We start from the raw sequence: 19,142 nt of genomic DNA, 5'->3' as shown, positions 1-19,142 counted from the left end.
CTCAGTCAGACTGCTTGGTGTTTGTCAAAGGCATAACTAAGAATGCCCGCTGTTCAGTTGTTTTTTTCTCAAAGATGTTTTCTAAACCTTCCCCTGCAGGTGGCGTCGTCCTCAACCCGGCCTATTACGGCATGCCGGGCCACACCAACATCATGATCCACGAGGTGGGACACGTCCTGGGACTCTACCATGTTTTCAAAGGCGTCAGTGAAAGAGAGTCCTGTGATGATCCCTGTAGAGAGATAGTGCCTTCCATGGAGACAGGAGACCTGTGCGCTGACACTGCTCCTACACCCAAGAGCAAGCTGTGTCAGGACCCAGAGCCAGCTAATGACACCTGTGGCTTCACTGGCTTCCCCGGGGCTCCATTCAGCAACTACATGAGCTACACAGGTATGACCACAGACTGGACATTTTCGTTTCTATTAAGATCACTTAGTGTCTTTGGGAATTGGTAGGGTACAGTTAAGGGAGCCAGGGAGGTTCATGTCACAGAGTAGAAGTATATTTTGTGTTGGGTCTTCCTTTATTTTCAATGTGCTTGACGTATTTGACAAAATGGTGGGCTAACACAGGCTCTTACTGCATAGTTTATCGTCCATGAGACCTTAGAAGTGAAACATATTTCTGTCTTAAATAAAATGGGACAAAGTCAGAAACCTCCTTGAGATCTGCTCAGCTTTTACAACATGATGATTGTCATTTGGGTGTTTATCTGGAAGGCTCTCTAGTTGGGTAGTGACAAGTGACAGATGTCTGCATAGAGATGTTCCTTCACTACTTTTACAGATAGTTCACAAACTGAATTGACTAACTGAAATACTACAAACCTTTTATCCTATGTAAAAAATCAGATTCTTTTCTAACACAACATTGATTCTTAGTTAACTTTCCATGTACTGCACCCAAACTAATACCTTTTCTTTATTTTTTTTAAAATGATGCCTCCTTGATTCTGAGGAAAACTGTATTGTGTGGCCTGTGCTCTTTTGGGTCATCTCCTAGACCGTTCTTCTTACCTGTGTCTCAGACTTTCCTTATTTCTTGCAAAAAGTAACAACAAGCACTCTTCTAATAATGGACATAATTGTAATTAAATTGACAACTAATTTGATTTGATCACCTACTTCAATGGTGAAAGAAGGCAATATTTTAGTGTTCTGTGTTTTAAGGAAAGGCAGGCTGCCAGTCCCCACTCATGGTTTCAAATGTACAAAAGAATAAGGAGCTAGTTGGCTCAGCCTGTGGCCTCTTAAGATGTTTCTTTCCAATGTTGTACACAATGAATTGAATTCATAAGCATCAACACCTCTGCCTCCCTCAGCCAGGAATAGGTGACCTTGGATACACAGAGTCTAGGGGAAGAGACTTACGTGCCACCTTTAAGTGTGGCAGAGACAACGTTGAGAAGCAGAACAGGGAGGTTTTTGGTCTACTCTAAATCGAAAAGTGCTTGAAACAAAGATCAGTCCTCATCCTTATGAAATGTGTACTCAACACGGGGATTTTACTGTCTCTGAGAATAAGACTGGGGCCATCATTCCCATCTCTGAAGCTTCCTGGACATTTCAGCTTCCTCTCCACCGAGTAGCTCACTCTCCTTGAGCATGGTCACAGGGCAGGTGTGGGTAATTCCAAACCCAAGTGAGGAGAACCCTCTGCTGAAACACTGCCACCTTGTGGTGTGCTCAGCAGGTAACCATCAGTTTAGAAGAGCAATTCTCAACAGGCGGGTTGCTGCCCCTTTGGTTTGCATACCAGATATCCTGTGCCTCGGATAGTTACACTAAGTCACAAGAGCAGCAAAATCACAGTTATGAAGTAGCAACAAAATAATTTTATGGTTGGGAATCACCACAACATGAAGAACTATATTAAGGGTTTGAAGCATTAGGAAGGTTGAGAATCATTGGCTTAGGACAATCCTATGACTTCATGACCAGAGTCTCATCCTGGGATAACATGGAGAATACGGTAATGACCTTGCTGCTGAGAAAAGCAAGTTCTGTGTCTCCTCTTGTCCATGTCTGACTTTCTTTCTAGCGGAGAATGCATTTCTTTCCAGAGTCTAATGTTTTGTGAATCTAATAAATGCAAGATGCAGGGTGGAAGGAAGAGTGAGAATAGTGAGATTTGCCGTGCTTTGTGCACTGGTACCGGTTACAGCTTTCACTTTTTTTTTTTTTTTTTGTCTCTACAGACGATGACTGCACGGACAACTTCACCCCTAACCAAGTGGCCCGGATGCATTGCTATTTGGACCTCGTATACCAGCAATGGAGTGAAAGCCAAAAACCCACCCCTATACCCATCCCCCCAATGGTTATTGGGCAAACCGACAAGTCCCTCACTATCCACTGGCTGCCTCCCATTAGCGGAGTGGTGTATGACAGGTGAGGGAGGTACTCCACCATCGTTGAACCATTTCAAAAGAGGGAAAATATAATAGGAAGGGGAGGCCTTACTGTGTTGTGAATGATGGCTGCCCAGGGCTACTCTCTTGAGTCTATAATGGGCTCAGCTCCTTAGCAGGGCTTAGGGTCTCTCATGAGAGCTAGAGGCACATCATGTGCAGTTATTCCACACAAGAGTGGCCTGGCTGAACTGGCAAGGCGTTGGCCATCTGTCTTAGTGAGCTCTTCTTCTGCAGGGTAAGGCTTGGTTCTTGGACAGTGGTGATTGGGGAAAGGGAAGCAGATGATGTTCCTTTAGTCAGTTCTAGGGGGAAGAGAGAAATTGTAGGGGTATATAAACTGAACCCAGTATTTCTATGTTTCAGAAACAGTATTTCACTGTTTCTGTCTTTAGTTCAACCCTGCACTCTACCTGATGATCACTATTTGAAACTGTAATTACTTGTCCTTTCTACTGGCAACCAGTCTTTTTGTCTTTGAGACTGCCATCTCAACACTTACTACATACTCATTGGAGAAAATCATCATATCTGAAGCTGGCTATCATTCTTCCTTTGACTGCTTGTAGAAGTGATCTCAGGGAAATCTTGAGAGAGAGAGAGAGAGAGAAAGAGAAAGAGAGGGGGGATCTGATGTAGCAATAGGGAATATGGGTTTAACTGGAAAGGCTCCTTTGACCACGCAGACTTGGCTCCCTGGAGCTGACACCCAGATGCTGAATAACAGGAAGCTGCTTTCTCTTTAGTTCTGCTGTGTGTGGGACACAGTGAGATATTGACTTCACTCATTTAATGTGGTCCTTACAGTGAGCGCCAGTCTTACCTGTGGGTAAGAAACACACGGGGCTGTCTCAAGGCCCCACAAAAGGTGATTCTGGGGAAATTCTGAGATGAGGAACACAGAATAGATAAATATTTTGAATTTTGAGTTTTCTCATTTTGCAGGTAGACATCTTTTATTTTTCTCAATATAATCTTTTATTAATTCTATGAGAATTTCACATAATGGAATACAAGCGCTTTCTCCTCAACTATTATTTCTGACTCCTCCAAGGTCTGCCTTCACCTTTCCATGTCCCCAAATTTATGGCTGTTATAATTTTTTAAAATAACCCTTTGGTTCCTCTTTGTGCTTTCTACATGCTCACTGGTACAGGAGCATCGGACAGTGACTCTTCTTTGCACAACACTTCCCTGTGGGTATCTAGGTCCAGCTAGGGGGCAGATGTCTCTGGAGCATGCCCTCATGCTCTCTGGATTTAATGAAAGCCTGGGGTTTGGGCCAGATAAGGAGAGAGGAGGATATAAGGAAGCCAGTGGATTCTTTTTTTCAAAGCGATATTCACAGGTTCTTAAAATCTTCATTCCTTGACTCACACTCAGTCGTGACATCATTTAGTACTCACAGCACTACAAAATAGTTTGCATTGTCATCAGCACCCAGATTTTCCTGGGTTCCTTTGGTGATTCAGCCTACATCTATGCAAAGTGTATAAGAATCATCTTCCTGCAAGTGTGACCTTGTGCAGCTCTGGCAGGGCCAGCTGAACAGTAAGTCCTGGTGTGGGTACACACAAACCCGAGTTTTACATCAGTTTATGCAACACGTATAAACAATTTAATCTTTCAATTCTCTCTCTGGTACAAATGTTACGATAGAGCAGACATCAGAACTGGCTTGCTGAGAGTCTGTTGGCAGGAAAGACTGCAATTTGCTTCCTTTCCTCGGCTAGGTGGGCTACAGTTTTGAGGCTTCCTAGCACGTGCGTTGGAGAGACTCACGTCACATGCCCAGCAATTTGTGTCACGCCTGGAGTTCTGTTTACTCCACCCTTGTAGGTATTTGGAATCCTTGTGTCAGAGAGGAGCCCCAGCTACGCACTCTGCAGCAGCTCCGGAAGGGCAAGTGCATCAGGGAAATGTGGTTTGGACTTGTGTCCACGTTAGCACTGAGTACTGAGTACTGAGGGAACCAGGGGATAGGTCTTATCTAGATCTATCAGTTGCCAAAATACTGAACCCTTTGTTTGGGAACTTGTTCAAAGGAATTAAGGAACTTGTGACTTTGGGCAACTGAGTTAAAGCTTTCTGAGTCCCGGTTTTCTCATTCGTAAGCAGGGCATCATTACAAGGATTAAAAAGTTATGGGAAACACAAGGCCAGACATGCAAGGTGCTTAACGGATGGGGGTTATTGTCATAATTGTTGCCTTTGTTGAATAATAAGGTTTTACTAGTATATTATTAGCTACTCATCTGCTAGTCATGTTTTCTTGATATGCTGCCTGATTTGAAGTTTACATTTCAGATATGCTGTCCATAATTGGGCTTTTAAGAATATGCCAAGTTGGGGGGGGGATTCTCAGAAAGTAGTTAGCCCTTGTATAACTTTACATAGTTATCTCTACATATTCAGATTACCCCAAATGTGATGATTGTAAAACCTCTTTGTAGACAGAATTATCTCACAGACATCTACAGAATAGACATTTACAAATGGTCTGCTGAATCTAGTTGTGTGCCGATTCTTAGATTCTTAGGGACACAGTGAGAACTGAGCAGGCCCAGTTATACACACAAGCCCAGGAGCGAAAAGCGGATGGCTGTACACTTGCAGCACCTCACAGCAGTATCCTGAGAAAGATGCTGACTGTAGGGGTGTGTACAGAGAGGCAGGAGCCAGACTCACAGAGGAGGACGGTTAAAGCACCATTGAGGAGGTCACAACTGAATAAGTAAGAGTTTCCTGAGCAGGGATGCTTGAAAAGCCCGTTTGATCGTTGTAAGAATGTATGTTTTGTGGAGCAATGTGGATGGCATGGAGTATTTGGAGCATGGAGTGGTGGAATTTGTACTAGAAATATAAAATTTTTGAAGGAACTGCCAGACGTAAGTAAGGCTGGAGCCTGGCTTGTGACACCATCTGGTGTTGATAAGGAAGTGTGATCCATTGCTATGGGCAATGAAGAATCAAAGGGCATTACACTTCACACTTTATCTTATGCATGTATGTAAAGATAGGGGATTAAAAGTCATAGCACATATGGTTAATGACTTCACGCTAAAACCATTGTTTTGGTGGACAGCGATGGGTTTCCTATGCCTTCCTGACACTTATTTACTACACAAAAGGGTTTTGCGTTGGTTTTAGAAGAAAAATATCCTTGTGTCTTGTTTAATGATTCTAGGACAAAAGCTCCCTTTCATCGCACAGGCCACTTTATGACTTGGTTAAACTGTTCTCTTTCCTGACCTTGAGGTTTCTCATGTCTTGTGATTTTTGCAAAGATGAGGTCTAAAGAAGGACCCGAGTTGCAATAATAGGTGTGCCCACTTGTCCCTCTGGTTCTGATTCTCCAGTGACACCCTCCTTCCCCAAAGTCGTCTGGTTCCTTTTCCCTAGTTCAACCTAAGAACGCTTGCTTCTTCATACTTCCTTTTCCCAGGGCCCCTGGCAGTATGTGTGGTGCCTGCACTGAAGATGGGACATTCCTTCAGTATGTACACAAGGCATCCTCCGGGCGGGTGTGTGACTCTTCAGGTTACTGGACTCCAGAGGAGGCTGTAGGTAAAGTACCATGGATTTTTGACTAATATTTTAGTGCCCACAGAAAACGGGTAACGAATGAAGCAGGGGCGTATGTTTGTATTTTTGCACGTGAAAGGGTGTGCTGAATATTCTCGGCCTTGGAAACACTGCCAGTGCTTTTGCATGCTGAGTGTTCCCGACCAGGTAGAATGTGAATGTGCCAAAGCTATGAGGATGCAAGGGGACTGAGAACTCAGCTCATCTCAAGCATAGCCTCAGGGGAAGGTAGGGCCGGAAATGTTCCATATGTCTGCTTGTCCCTGGAACAGCTTAGGTGCATGAGGCTGAAAGCTAAGTGCTTACTCCTCTATATCAGGATAGTAATAGAGAACACATTGCTGAGGACACTCATGCGCTGGCTGAGCAAGTCTGGGTGGGGGCAGGGTGGACTAGGTGTTCCACACGGCTCGTTCTCATCTACGCTATTTTATGAGTCTATTAATCACTGGTACTGGTTGTGCTTTGAATGTGCTCTAAGCTAGGCTCTAGAAGGGAGAAGATGTTTTTCGTTATTTCGTTTCCTGTCCCTCCCCCAAGTTATCTAACAGTCACATCCTCACATATGTATATCAGGGTCTAGAAGACAGATTTCAACACGAGTCTTTTCATTGCCAGTGCACAAGGTGCTGTTGACATGGCTACTAGCCCTTCGTGAGAAAGGGCTTGACTTCTGCCATCACCATCTTTGGTTTGTTTTTTATTGTTGGTTGTAGGTTGTTTTTTTTTTTTCATTAATTTTTTAAGACAGGGTTTCTCTGGGTGGCCCTGGATATCCTGGAACTAGCTCTGCAGACCAGGCTGGCCTCAAAAATCAGAGATCCACCTTCCTCAGCCTCCAGGGTGCTGGGACTAATGGAGAGTGCCATTATCCCTGGCTCTTCACCATTATTTTGATACCCACCTAAAAATTATTTTCTGGACATCCTCCTCTTTGTAGGTACTAAAAGCCACAAAACCACTGAGAAAGGTGTGTTAGAAAGAGTCTGCTTGAACTAATTTTCTGCTTTGTTTGTGACTAGAAAAATAGAACAACAACAACAACAAAAAAAATGACCCATGCGTATAAGAAGACCACCTAATGTCACCTTGGGCTCATACTTATTCAAGTGATATAGCCTTAGGGAGAAAGCTGGATGGAGAGGATTGACAGCACTGATCATATACGAATCTTTTCAAAAGAGATTTTTTTTGGGAAGAATAGAAAGCATTGTGCAGTTCACAGAAATGTGCTTTTCTGGAGATTGACGGTCCACACAAAACTCTTTCTATGGCAATCTGTTTAGTCCTGGGACTTTAATGCTGCTCCAAGGCTCAGAACTGTACATTTTTTAATTTGGGGGAAAGTTCTAAGCTCTCTGACAGAGGGGTAGGAATTTGAAGTTACAGGTACTCATCTTTGTATCTTGAAACAAACAAACAAAGTCAACTCTCAGGTCTTCTATTCCATGTTTCACATGAAGTCATAATAAACTTTTGACAGGGAAGTGCTTCTGTTGATTGGAACCTTTGCTTTGCTAGTATTTAAAGATAACCACTAGAAATTCTGTTAGGAAGAAAATGGCCTACTTTTGCTCTAGAAGCACAAACCGCTAGGTCATATTTTAAACAAATACACACAAGCAACTTCATATGATGGGGGTTACCTATCAGTACTTATTTATAAATAAGAAAATCAAGACTCACAGTTTCTGGCACAGTGTCTACGAGAGCCTCATTATGCTGATTCCTTGTTCAGTACTTTTACTTCACTTTCCCCCATGAAATGTGAAGGAACATGACTCTTACATGGATTATTTCCCCTGAGCTGACTGCAATATATTTATGACACTTGATTTTTTTCTTCTTCTTTATATTTTTGCTTGACTGATGAATTGTAAATTTTCCTGCCCCATCACGTGTGTTTATGTTTTCTGGTTTCCTACACGTGGTTACCTACCTGCATAGAAGTACTTGAACTGAAATGGAAATCTCAATGCATGACTTTAAAGTTTGGCTAACAGTCAAAGTGCCAAGGTGGGAACTCAGGAAATAAAATTTTAGTGAGGAGGACCAGAAAGAGTGTGGCAGTAAGTTAAAATTAGCACTCGGCTTTAGAAATGTTAACCTATCATAGTTATTAATAAACTACGTATAGATAATTCTCTGCTCAATGTTTTTTTAATAAGATAGAGCTTAATTTCTCTGCGTTAATCTCATGGTTCCTCTTATGATGGCATTATCCCACTCTATTTTCACTTCTTGTGGACCCTCTCGCTAAGAGTCACTATATGCAAGTGACAGAGTCGTGGGGGCAGAGACTTCTATGCTTTCCCCGAGGAACACTTAAGAGACAACCCACAAAATGATGAGCTTTCTGTAAGAATTTTGAAGCCTCCATCCTTCTGTCTGCTGATATGGGCTGTTCTTTCTCATGATTTTATTTTTATTTAAAAAATATATATAATTCATTCACTTTACATCCCGATGGCAATCCTCTCCTTCATCTCTTCCTAGCCCCGCCCTCTTTCCCTCTCCCCCGCTTTGCCCTTCCCTTGTCCTCAGAAAGAGGGAGCTCTCCTCCCCTACCCTCTGACTCCAGCCTATCAAGTCTCATTAGGACTGGCTGCATCCTCTTCCTCTGTGGGCTGGATAGGCTGCCCTGTCAGGAAGTGATCAAAGAGCGGGCAATAGAGTTCGTGTCAGAGATAGCCCCTGTTTCCCTTACTAGGGTACCCACACGGAGACTGAACTGCCTGTTGGATATGTCACCCCTCCCCCGCCCCCACCTCTAGGCCCCTTTGTCATGATTTTAATGGTGGTTCCTGGTGCATCTTTTCTCTCATCTCCCCAGGGCCCCCTGATGTGGATCAGCCCTGTGAGCCTAGCTTGCAGGCCTGGAGTCCTGAGCTCCACCTGTACCACATGAATATGACCGTGCCCTGCCCAGTAGAAGGCTGCAGCCTGGAACTGCTTTTCCAACACCCGGTTGAAGCTGATACCCTCACACTCTGGGTCACTTACCTCTCCGTGGACTCTTCCAAGGCACTCTTTGACGTAGAGATCTTGCTAGAACACAAGGAATCTGTGCACCTGGGGCCCTTAAACACTTTTTGTGACACGCCGCTCACCATCAAGCTCCACGTGGATGGGAAGGTCTTGGGAGTCAAAGTCTACACCCTTGATGAACGAATGGAAATTGATGCGGCTCTCCTGACGTCTCGGCCCAATAGCTCCCTGTGTTCTGGATGCAGGCCTGTGAGTTACCATGTTCTCAGAGAGCCTCCTTTTTCCAGTGGCTTGCCCGTGGTGGTGACACACCCGCACAGGAAGTTCACCGACATGTAAGTTGGGCAACAGAATCTTCCAAACCATGACCTTCCGGGGGGACTTTATTTCTGTTTGCTTGTCTCTGCTTCCAGTTTTTAACACTCAGGTATGCTTTTAGTTGAAGAAGAGTTCAGAAGTTCAGGAGAGAGTTTATCCTAAGTGACATATATAAAATGAAGAAAAATATTTCGCAGAAAAGGGAAAGCAAGCACTTTGACTGTCAGTGTCGTCATTATGATAACGGGGAAGTTATTACATGAGGTCGTCCAGTTGAGTGAGTGGGATTAATACTAAAGTTGATCAGAATCAGATTTTTCCATATTGCAGCAATTTTATTTTAGAGCCCTTCTTGTAACTTTCCAATATTCAGCATGGCTTCCATAATTTTTCAAATTATAGTCAGTTCTTCCAGAGCTATGATAAAAATCTACAGATCTTTCATCTGTTCAACACAGCTTCATGATTCACCCACGTGTATATTTTTTCTGTCTTTTCTTATTTCCTCCCCTCCCTTTCTTCTGCCTTTCGTTTCTAGTTTTCAGTTGTTTTACTCAATGTCTTTCCTTCGACATTTGGTGAGTTCGCCTGTGCTCCTGGCACAGTGTGCTCAGGGTTGGAGACACAGACTGGGGTAAGGATTTTTAACATCTGCCTTAGATGCTGGTATAGTCAAAGGCAAATCCCTCTACTTCAGAATCTTCTTAGAGACTGCCTGGAGTTAGTATAACATGTTACAATAGTTTTATCAGAGGGTACATACTAGTTAATTTTTGCCACATTAGAAATGACCAGATTACAATAGCAAACTTTATTTCTTTATTCTATGCATGGGCTGGGTGACATCTTCTGGATTGGTTGCTGGATCCCAAGATGACATCATACACACATTGGGATCCTTGATGACACAGCTGACATGGCTGGGAATGTGAGGACCCTTTTCCTCATGACCACTCAAGCCCTGTTGTAGGCAGCTTCTCATGGATGAATGGCCATTTCCAGGAGGGTTCCTAGAAGTGAACGCCCCATCACTTGCAATTTTCAAGTCTCTGCTGGAAATTACTCTTGATAATGTTACATGGAAAATTCCAGATTCACATAATGAACCACATGTTTTCAAAAGGACAGACAGCAGTCACACAAGGTAGAGGTGTGCATACCAGCTGGGGTAGACATTTGGCAGTCCACCACAGCTATAAAACCTAGAAGAAAATGCCCAGTTGGAGCTCCAATACATCCTTCTTTCCATCCTTCTTGTCCTCTTCGTTAGCATCAGAAGATTGGGAAAAAGAATGCTTAAAAAATAAAAGTAAGTGGAACTCAGATAGTGAGGTACATTTAGAAAGAAAAATTAGCATTATTTAGATTCTGTAGGCAGGCGATTGATATTATGTTTGTTATAGAATGATACCCTCATTAAATACTTAATGCCAATAATATCCTGTTTTATAGATAGAAAACTAAGGCTTGCCTTACACTCTTGTTGGTTGCTAATAGATGGACATACTAGGATTCAAACCCCATTTGCAACTGATTCCATCTTCTTTCCTCAGTGGAACACAGCCTTTCACAGATTCAGCTCATGGGAGACCTGAGTTACATGTTCCTGTGTTCTCCCCTTAAGAAGAATAAACACATAGTAACGTTTCCATCCAATCCTGTTCCCAGCCACAGGGCAGTATAAGGCTTTTGAGCATGGTTGGGCAAGAAGAAACCACCCACTAAAGGAAGCCAACCACCAACATCGATTGGGATAAAACTGGGTTTGCTTAGAAACACCTCATACTCTCAGGGCATGGGTTCTTTCTCAAAACAGAAAACTAATTTGGAAATTCAAAAGTCTTTCATATTTAGGTATCTTTCCTATTACAATACTAAATGCCAGCATAGAAGATTTTAGAGGTATTTTGCAAACCCTGAAATGTTTTCTGTTTGCTTGATGTTTCATGAGATTGTGTGTGGGGTGGTGTTATGACTTCCTTAAACAGTCTGTTAAGGAAGGGCGAGTCTCAGCAGGAGGTTCACACTGGCCATCCTGGCAGTCCTAGTAATTCATCGAGATGGTGTCCTCTTAGATACTTGAATTCTATTTAGACTTAGGTGGTACTTTTCCAATCAGGACAAGCACCGGATAAAGTTAAGGTAAGGCAGAATTTATCTTGGAAATCAGCAGCCCCTTTGATGAGCCCCTTTCCTACTAAATAAATGTCTCATGTCACACAATCCCCAGAGAGTCTGAAAAAGTCCTTCAATCTCTCAGGTCAACTGTACCATCTCCATTCTTGGTATTTGGAGATGGAGACAAATTTAATGTATTTCTAACTGGGATTTTTTTTTAACCTTTTCCAAGTAGTGATGAGTTGTGTTCTTGTTTCTATGGAATATTTTCCCCAGTCTTTCCACTGCAAGGATTCTCTTTTTAAGAAAACTGTGGTTCATAAATCTAAGAGGGAACTTGACTGAGCCCACACAGTGAAAATGTAATCTTCACCTAGTTTGATTCCTTTAAAAATATAGATGACTGTTTTTTCAATAGCTGTTCTATATTACCTTGGTTAAAATCACCACACGCCATCTTCCTAGGTTCTCAGGGACTATTTCATTGTTAAACACCAAGCGCTTGCTAATAATGGATTTACTAGTGGAGAACATATGGGGCCAATAGAAATTAAGTATTTACTCAAACATGGAGCTGCTCATAGGACTGAGCGTTGATCTTCGTTTCAGACAATTGAGCACAGTTCACATTTTGTTTCACATAATAGTTCCCTTAAAATCATGTGAGCCAACTGTAAAGGACCCAGTGTATGCCATTTTGAAGATGCGATGGTCACAAACGCGTTGGTTTCCACAGGGAGGTCGTGCCGGGGCAGACATATCAGTACCAAGTTCAAGCTGCAGCTGGAGGGGAACTCGGAGAAGCGTCTCCACCTCTGAGCCACATCCATGGAGGCCCTTACTGTGGAGATGGGAAGGTGGCAAGGTGAGTCACCGGTGTGACAGTGTGAGTTAGGATGCGCTCACCTGCCCCGAGGGGCTCAGCTTCGGTTTGAGCTTGACTCAACTTAAAAATGCCTAGGAGCAAGGGAATGTGTGAATCTCAAGTAGAGCTAACAAAATTTGGGGCCTTGAGAGGTGGCTGGCACCTCTGCATAAGCTAAAGGAGTCTGCTCCCCAGCGTTGAGGTACTAGGGCTTTCTCTCTGGGGCCCCCTTAAGGCCTCAGTGAGAAACTGCAGGGCAGTGAGGTAGGGAAGGAATTTTCATAGATGATGGTTAAATAATACTGAAGGAGGATATAATTTGGACCAACGGTCTGCTTGTTCAACGTGCAATATTTGTTCTAATTTAATTTAAGGTAATTCAGTTTTCAAGCTGAAACTCAATTTAGTTGTTGGAAAACCTTTAAGTATAACTTGAAAGTTTGAGACAATTTGGATAGATGAATCAACTTTTTCAACTACAAATATAAAATTGAGAAGTCAAGTATAAAAGTGAGATTTAAGTAAAAAGTGCATTTTAAATGCAGTAGACTTAAGTGTTTTGGATACAAAAAGAATGCTACATGTCTTGACAACCTTTTTTACATTGATTAAAATTCAAATGGTAATGTTAAGGGTCCTCAGTTGGATGAAATGCAGTATTATAGCTAATTCTACCAGTTTTTTACTTTTTAAGTAACTACTAGAAATTTCAAAAAAAATATATGAACGACTCATTAGATTTCTATTGGTCAGCACTACACAGAATGACATGCAATATCGTTATATTAATTGTTTGCCTTTTTCAAAATAAAATTGTAAAGTTGCCTCTTTCCAAGATCACATCCCAGCAGGGAAACATTAGCATTGCATCTGCAGACCAATTCTCTCTCCACACACAAGTAAACAAGGAATGGAGCTTTGGGATTCTTCTTGAATATCACATGGTAGTCTAGGCACCAAGGGCAGTCTCTCTCTAGTGAAACATACTTCTTTTGTATGAAAAGAATGTGAAGGGGCTGTAGAGATGGCTCAGCAGTTAAGAGCATGGGATGCTCTTCCAGAGGACCTGTGTCCAAATGACTGAATTTCTTTTTTCCTTTGAGGCTAGATAGTATTCTACTGAATGTGTGTCATGGTTTCTTTCTCCACTCATCAGCTGTTTGACATGTAGGCGGTTTCTGTCACTTAGATATTTTGAACAATGCGCAATGAACATGCTTGTAAGACATCTTCTTGACATGCCAATTCCATTTCCTTTGGACATAATACCCAGAAGTGGGATTCCAAGACTACATCGTAATCGTGTGTGTGTGTGTGTGTGTGTGTGTGTTGTCCTTCTCAGTTTCTTGCATTCATGTTTTATAATTTGCATTCTAAATGGGATTGCTCTTTTTATTTCTATTTCCCATAACTGGTTATTAGTATTTAGTGATGCTACTGTTTTTGTACATCACTGGAGCTAATAAATACAGCAAAATTGAAAGATACAAATCAGCTACTTCCAAGGCTCCATTTATCACAGAGCTGGTGGAGATAGTGCCAGGCACACTTTGAGGCCTGGGAGGACCCCCTGGATGTTCTTGAGCCATAATGCACTTGATTTCTACGAATTCCCCTAACCATGCTAAGCTACTGTTTTGCGGAACTCACATCTACTTTAAATATTTGTTTAAGATTTTCTGTAAATTATTAAATTTCTATTTCTTGCACAGCTTTTAATTTTAAAAGTGCAATGAGGAGTTTAGATGATTTGCTGGTAGCTGAATGAGATATGTCATTTTAAGTGTGTCTAAATGTATATCCTAGGAGTATGGGAGAAATGTGCGATGATGGAGACCTGTTAAACGGAGATGGGTGCTCCAAAGCATGTGAGCTGGAGGAAGGCTTCCACTGTGTAGGTGAGTCTAGGGGGTTGTGTCTTACTTTTAGAGCCACATCAGTGTACAATTTTGTGAATTCTTAGTGTCCTGAAGCTCAGTGATTATTAAAGCAATAACACCAAATACTTCACATATAGTAACTAATTTGAATTCTCACTTTAACCATGAAGAAACTAAATAAATAGAAACACAAAAGGCTTAAGTGATTTTTTTTAATTTAGCTTAAAGTGTTAGTTAGGATTTGAGGCAAGAGAGAACAGATCTGGAATTTCATGCTAAAGAGATTATACTGGTCCCCAGCTTGACCTTCCAAAGGTCTTCTCTTGGGTCCTCATGCACACACCAAAATGCCAGACAACAAGAATGATCATTATAGGTTCTACCTATCAATTAGGGTCACACAATATTCTAATCCAGATGAGAAGCAATATATCTCTTGATTTCTTTGTGTAATAGATAAGATCATAAAGGCCAGCAGAGGGTCCTAGTGTTTTCTGTCCTGGGGAATGAGTGATGATAAGTTATAGTTAGATGAAATCATGTCTAAATCCATGTCATTAGAAGTAGCATACAATGCTCCCCCAGTCATGATGAACACATCCATGAACAGGTTCCTCAGATGCAGACTATTTCCCATTCTCATACACTACATTGATGATCCAGAGTAGAACCCCACAATAAAGTTGTTTTAAATATCAGTGCATTTGAAATCACTTCAGTGTCCTTCACTGTTAAGGTGATGTAGCATATTACAGAAATGTAGAACTTATTAAAGTGTCAGCTTCTACATAAAACACACTGACACCCCTGCTCTCCAGAGTCACAGCTGAGTCACAGAATCTTTGCATCACCTCTCTGTCCATCCAGCTCTCCACCCAGCCAAACAATGGTCCACTGTATACCATGTGCTAAGTAGCATCACATGTAACGCTCAGTGCCTGCAGTATACCAGTATATGAAAGAGACTGTTCTCTTTCCAGACAGATGGGCCAGAAGGAGCTTAGAGTCCAGCTTTGCATTTAGCGAATTTAGAGCATTTAGAGTTACATCTATCCAGTCCTGAGCTATGGGCACACAGCTTCCGCTTATGTAATCCTGGCAATGAAAGAATGTACTTGACAAGATGATTCTGTTTAACCATGGCCTTATCTGTTACATTCTCTTTCTTTGGTCTCCCAGTTTTCATTTTGTAAACTGAGGCTCCGACCATCTTACTGACTCACTGAAGGGCACACATGGACCCTGCCAAACTGGCCCTGGAACTTAACTTCCCTTTTATTCAATCAAGCGAGATTTTCTTACTACGAAGCTTCAAGAGGATGCATTTTTTTTTCCTGTTTTATTTGACTACCATTCAGATATTTGAAATGCCTCTTCACTGCTCTCCTTTCCAATCCAAACATCCCCTCATGTGATTGGGTTTCCAGACCCTTTCCTATTTACCCCAACCTGGCATGCTTTGTATGGTCAATGCCAAGAAAGGAATCCAATACCCCAGATGTGGTCTGGCTGTGCAGAGTACACTGAGCCAATTACCCCCCTCTTGTGTGCACAAGTATTTGTTAATACCACCTCTGTTTGTATCATTTCTTCCTGGGAGCCACGTAGTGGTCACATACTGAAAAATAAACACACATTCCCTGTGCGCTGTACCATCTCCAAATGCAGCTCCAGTCTCATTTAGCTCAAGAACAGGATTCACGGTGTTTCTATCACAGCTGATTCCTGGACTCATATTTTCTCAGCCTCCTACCCCAGTAAGACTATATCTCAATTACTTTAACTACACTTAAAAACCATGTTTAAGCTGATATTTAAGTTATTGACTGAGTTAAATTGATGTGGTATAGTCTACTATTAGACATCTTTTTTGATGAGTAAATTTATCATATGCTAGATGTATGATTTTTACGGTTATATTTAAAAAAATTAGATTGGAAGGAACCATCTTAAATGTGATTTTAAAGTGGTCTGTTATTTTCTTATGAAACTGCAAAAAGAAAAAAAAAAACACCCAAAACAAAACAAACAAACAAACCAAAAACAAAATAGTTTTTATTCTGTGGTTAAAAGGGAAAAAGAAAGAAATAAGAAGGAACAGTCCCTGAGTTATAGATAGAAAATGCATTATGTATGTATACAATTGTAATAAATAATAACAAAAGCAGAGACAGGTAGCTCACTCTGCCGGAAACGCACTTTCAAATGTACGTGTGCTGGATGAGAGGCTGGGGGTACCATAAATTTGATTGACTGTGTATTAAAGCCTTAGAACCATCCTGTAAAGGCGGACCTATGCTGGCATGCAGCAATAGATTTACCCCAGAAGTGTCTTACATGTGGGACAATTATTAAGGAAAATAATAACTCTATGTTAGTGAGCAGCTGACAAACTACCAGAATATCCCTGTGAAGCTTCTGCAAAGAATGAAAAATTTAAAACCATGCTATAGCAATAGTAAATCATAGCAATGGTTTTACTGAGTTGGTGCTGTGTGGATTTGTTTTGAATCTTAATTCAATTTCAGTGTCCTGTTACTTTAAATACATATGGGAAATTGAGTTGTGCTATTAACATTAATTGGCCTACATTTTGGGAGACAGCTTCCCACACTGAAGGAAACCAGTCTACCAATGGCCAATACTGTCCACCTAGGAAGAACTGCCCAATATGGACAGACGGAACTTTCCCCGTGCATTCAAGCTCACCTTACAACTTCAACAGTTTTCTGCAAATATTCCTGTTTTGTTTGTCTGTTCTGCTTCAGTATGAAGTGGCACAGGGTCCAAGGCTGAGGGAGCCATGGACCGGTACTGTGTAAGCCTCACTCAAATCCAGCCCCATGGATTGAAGGTCACACAAAGTCATTTAGGCTTGCATTTCTTATGAATAAAACAAACCAAAGTAATAAAAAGAAAACTACACACCCCATGGTTGTCCTAAGCTGAAGAAACGAATAACTATATGACCTGGAGTCTAAGCAACATAGTTTTACACCATTTCTAATCAGCTATATACTCAGAGAAAAGCATTTCAGTGGCAAAAATTATTGAAAAAAATAATAATTTGGTGAAGAATCCCCTTAAATTATTTAACATTTAAAAACTATGAAGGAGATTCAAACACATGTACATTATGCTATTTATTTAAATTCTATTTCTGCTTTTTCCTGTGTCCCACATATTTTTAACATAGTCCATGTATCATTTCACTTTACCTAAAATACCTTGGCTGGACATGGGAGCACATGCTTGTGATTCTAACACTCACGAGGCAAGAGGATCTGCAGTTGAGAGCCAGCCTGGGCTACCTAAGACTCTGTTTCTTTAAATCAAAACAATACAAATGAAATAAAATCAACTTTCTTCCTACACCCAGTTTACAGTGTTTTTCTGTCTTTATTCTTCTCTCCCAAGTCCAAATTTCCCTATAACTATTCGAGTCTGCCTCTTCCCTCATAAAGAGTGATCCCTCTTCTGTTAGGGTTGGTATTTTGGTGGGTACTGGGCTCCATGATCCTCACAGGGTTGTCTTTAGTGGGTTGGAGGAGAATTGCTGGGAACAGTACCATGTTACATTCCCCCTAAAACATGAAAAAAAAAATCTCTTAAATGTCATACATGTTTCTTGGCAGGGGAGCCAAGCCTTTGCTACAGGTATGAGGGAGATGGGATTTGTGAACCTTTTGAGAAAGAAATCAGCATCGTAGACTGTGGCCTGCATACTCCTGAAGGACACTTGGACCAGTGGGCTACCCAGGCTTATTCCTACCATGAAGACAAGAAGAAGTGTCCTGTTTCCATGCTCACAGGAGAACCTCTTTCAATGGTAAGTTAAGGCAGAAGAATGGAGTCATGATTGCCCCTACCTGCTTGGGGAGCTTGCCTTTATTCTAGAAGTTATCTTCTGATTTCTCCCCCCCACCCTACTTGACCTCAACAATTTTTATCAAGTAATTCAGGGCATATGTAAGATCTTGAAGTTTAACATTAACATGCATCTATTATAAACTATATTTTGGCTTTATGTGTTGGGGGGCCTTAGTGAAATGGATAAAAAGCAACAATAAGAAATCAGAAAGTCTGAATTAGACAGCTAGATCCAATAGTATTACTGTCATTACATGATTATGGACAATTCAGTTAACCTTTTGGGCCCACATTTGTTGCATATAACAGGTCAGTGCAGTGTAAATTTATATATAAGACCGTGCCTTATTAAATCAAAATAATGCAAACAAAAGAAAGTCAACTTTCTTCCTAAACCAGATTTATAGTGCATTTCCATCTTTATCCTTCTCTCCCAATTTATATATTATTTATATTATATATAACAAAATTATGATTTGATTTAAATTATTATTGAATAAACACTATAGTTAGTAGTTAAAGTAAATCAGATGACTCCTTTGAATCCTTTTCCCTATCTACCTACAAAGTGGGAGATCTTGGGAAGACTCAGAGGCTATACTAATGACATTGGGGAATTGAGATTTAATACTAAAGACAAGACGAAGGGCAGTTGGCTCTTGGGTACCATTCCAGATGCTTTCATCACCAAATAAACTAACTCTTCTGTTCATGGTAACAATGGGCAAGATAGTCTACAGAGATAAAAGCTAGCCCTCTGGGTATCATAGGCCAGGGTAAGTGTATTGTAAATAACTGCTCTGAGGAAGCATTTCTGTGTAGACAGAGGACACTGCTCAAGGTGCCTGTCTCAGGGGGCTCATCAAGGATGCCAGTGTCTAGATTCCAGCACTTCCATTCTTAGTTGGTAGTTTCCTTTTTTCTGGCTAATAACATGGCTGCTGACCCTGAAACCATAAAGTCAGCATTTCGTGTGTGTGTGTGCGTGTGTGTGAGACATAGGTTTGAACTCGGGGCCTTGCACAGCCACCAAATTCTCTGCCACTGAGTTATGCTTCCAGAACCTGCACATGCACGCTACTTGACCTCAACAACTTTTATCCTG

At 41.5% G+C, this 19,142-nt stretch overlaps 1 protein-coding gene across 1 annotated transcript in view; it reads left to right on the top strand.

Moving 5' to 3' along the window:
* Nucleotides 1-19,142, top strand: part of Pappa2 (pappalysin 2) — a 254,931-nt gene that overhangs the window by 98,434 nt on the left and 137,355 nt on the right. Inside the window, exons 5-11 of the mRNA XM_060364529.1 lie at nucleotides 100-393; nucleotides 2,201-2,393; nucleotides 5,859-5,980; nucleotides 8,832-9,321; nucleotides 12,159-12,287; nucleotides 14,094-14,185; nucleotides 17,803-17,996. Coding sequence (XP_060220512.1) covers nucleotides 100-393; nucleotides 2,201-2,393; nucleotides 5,859-5,980; nucleotides 8,832-9,321; nucleotides 12,159-12,287; nucleotides 14,094-14,185; nucleotides 17,803-17,996 — 1,514 coding nt within the window. The remainder of the gene's footprint in view (nucleotides 1-99; nucleotides 394-2,200; nucleotides 2,394-5,858; nucleotides 5,981-8,831; nucleotides 9,322-12,158; nucleotides 12,288-14,093; nucleotides 14,186-17,802; nucleotides 17,997-19,142) is intronic.

This window comes from Meriones unguiculatus, chromosome 11, assembly GCF_030254825.1.
Source record: "Meriones unguiculatus strain TT.TT164.6M chromosome 11, Bangor_MerUng_6.1, whole genome shotgun sequence".
NCBI lineage: Eukaryota > Metazoa > Chordata > Mammalia > Rodentia > Muridae > Meriones > Meriones unguiculatus.
The sequence above is the reverse complement of the archived record's forward strand: the minus strand, read 5'-3'. Positions and strand labels throughout refer to the sequence as shown.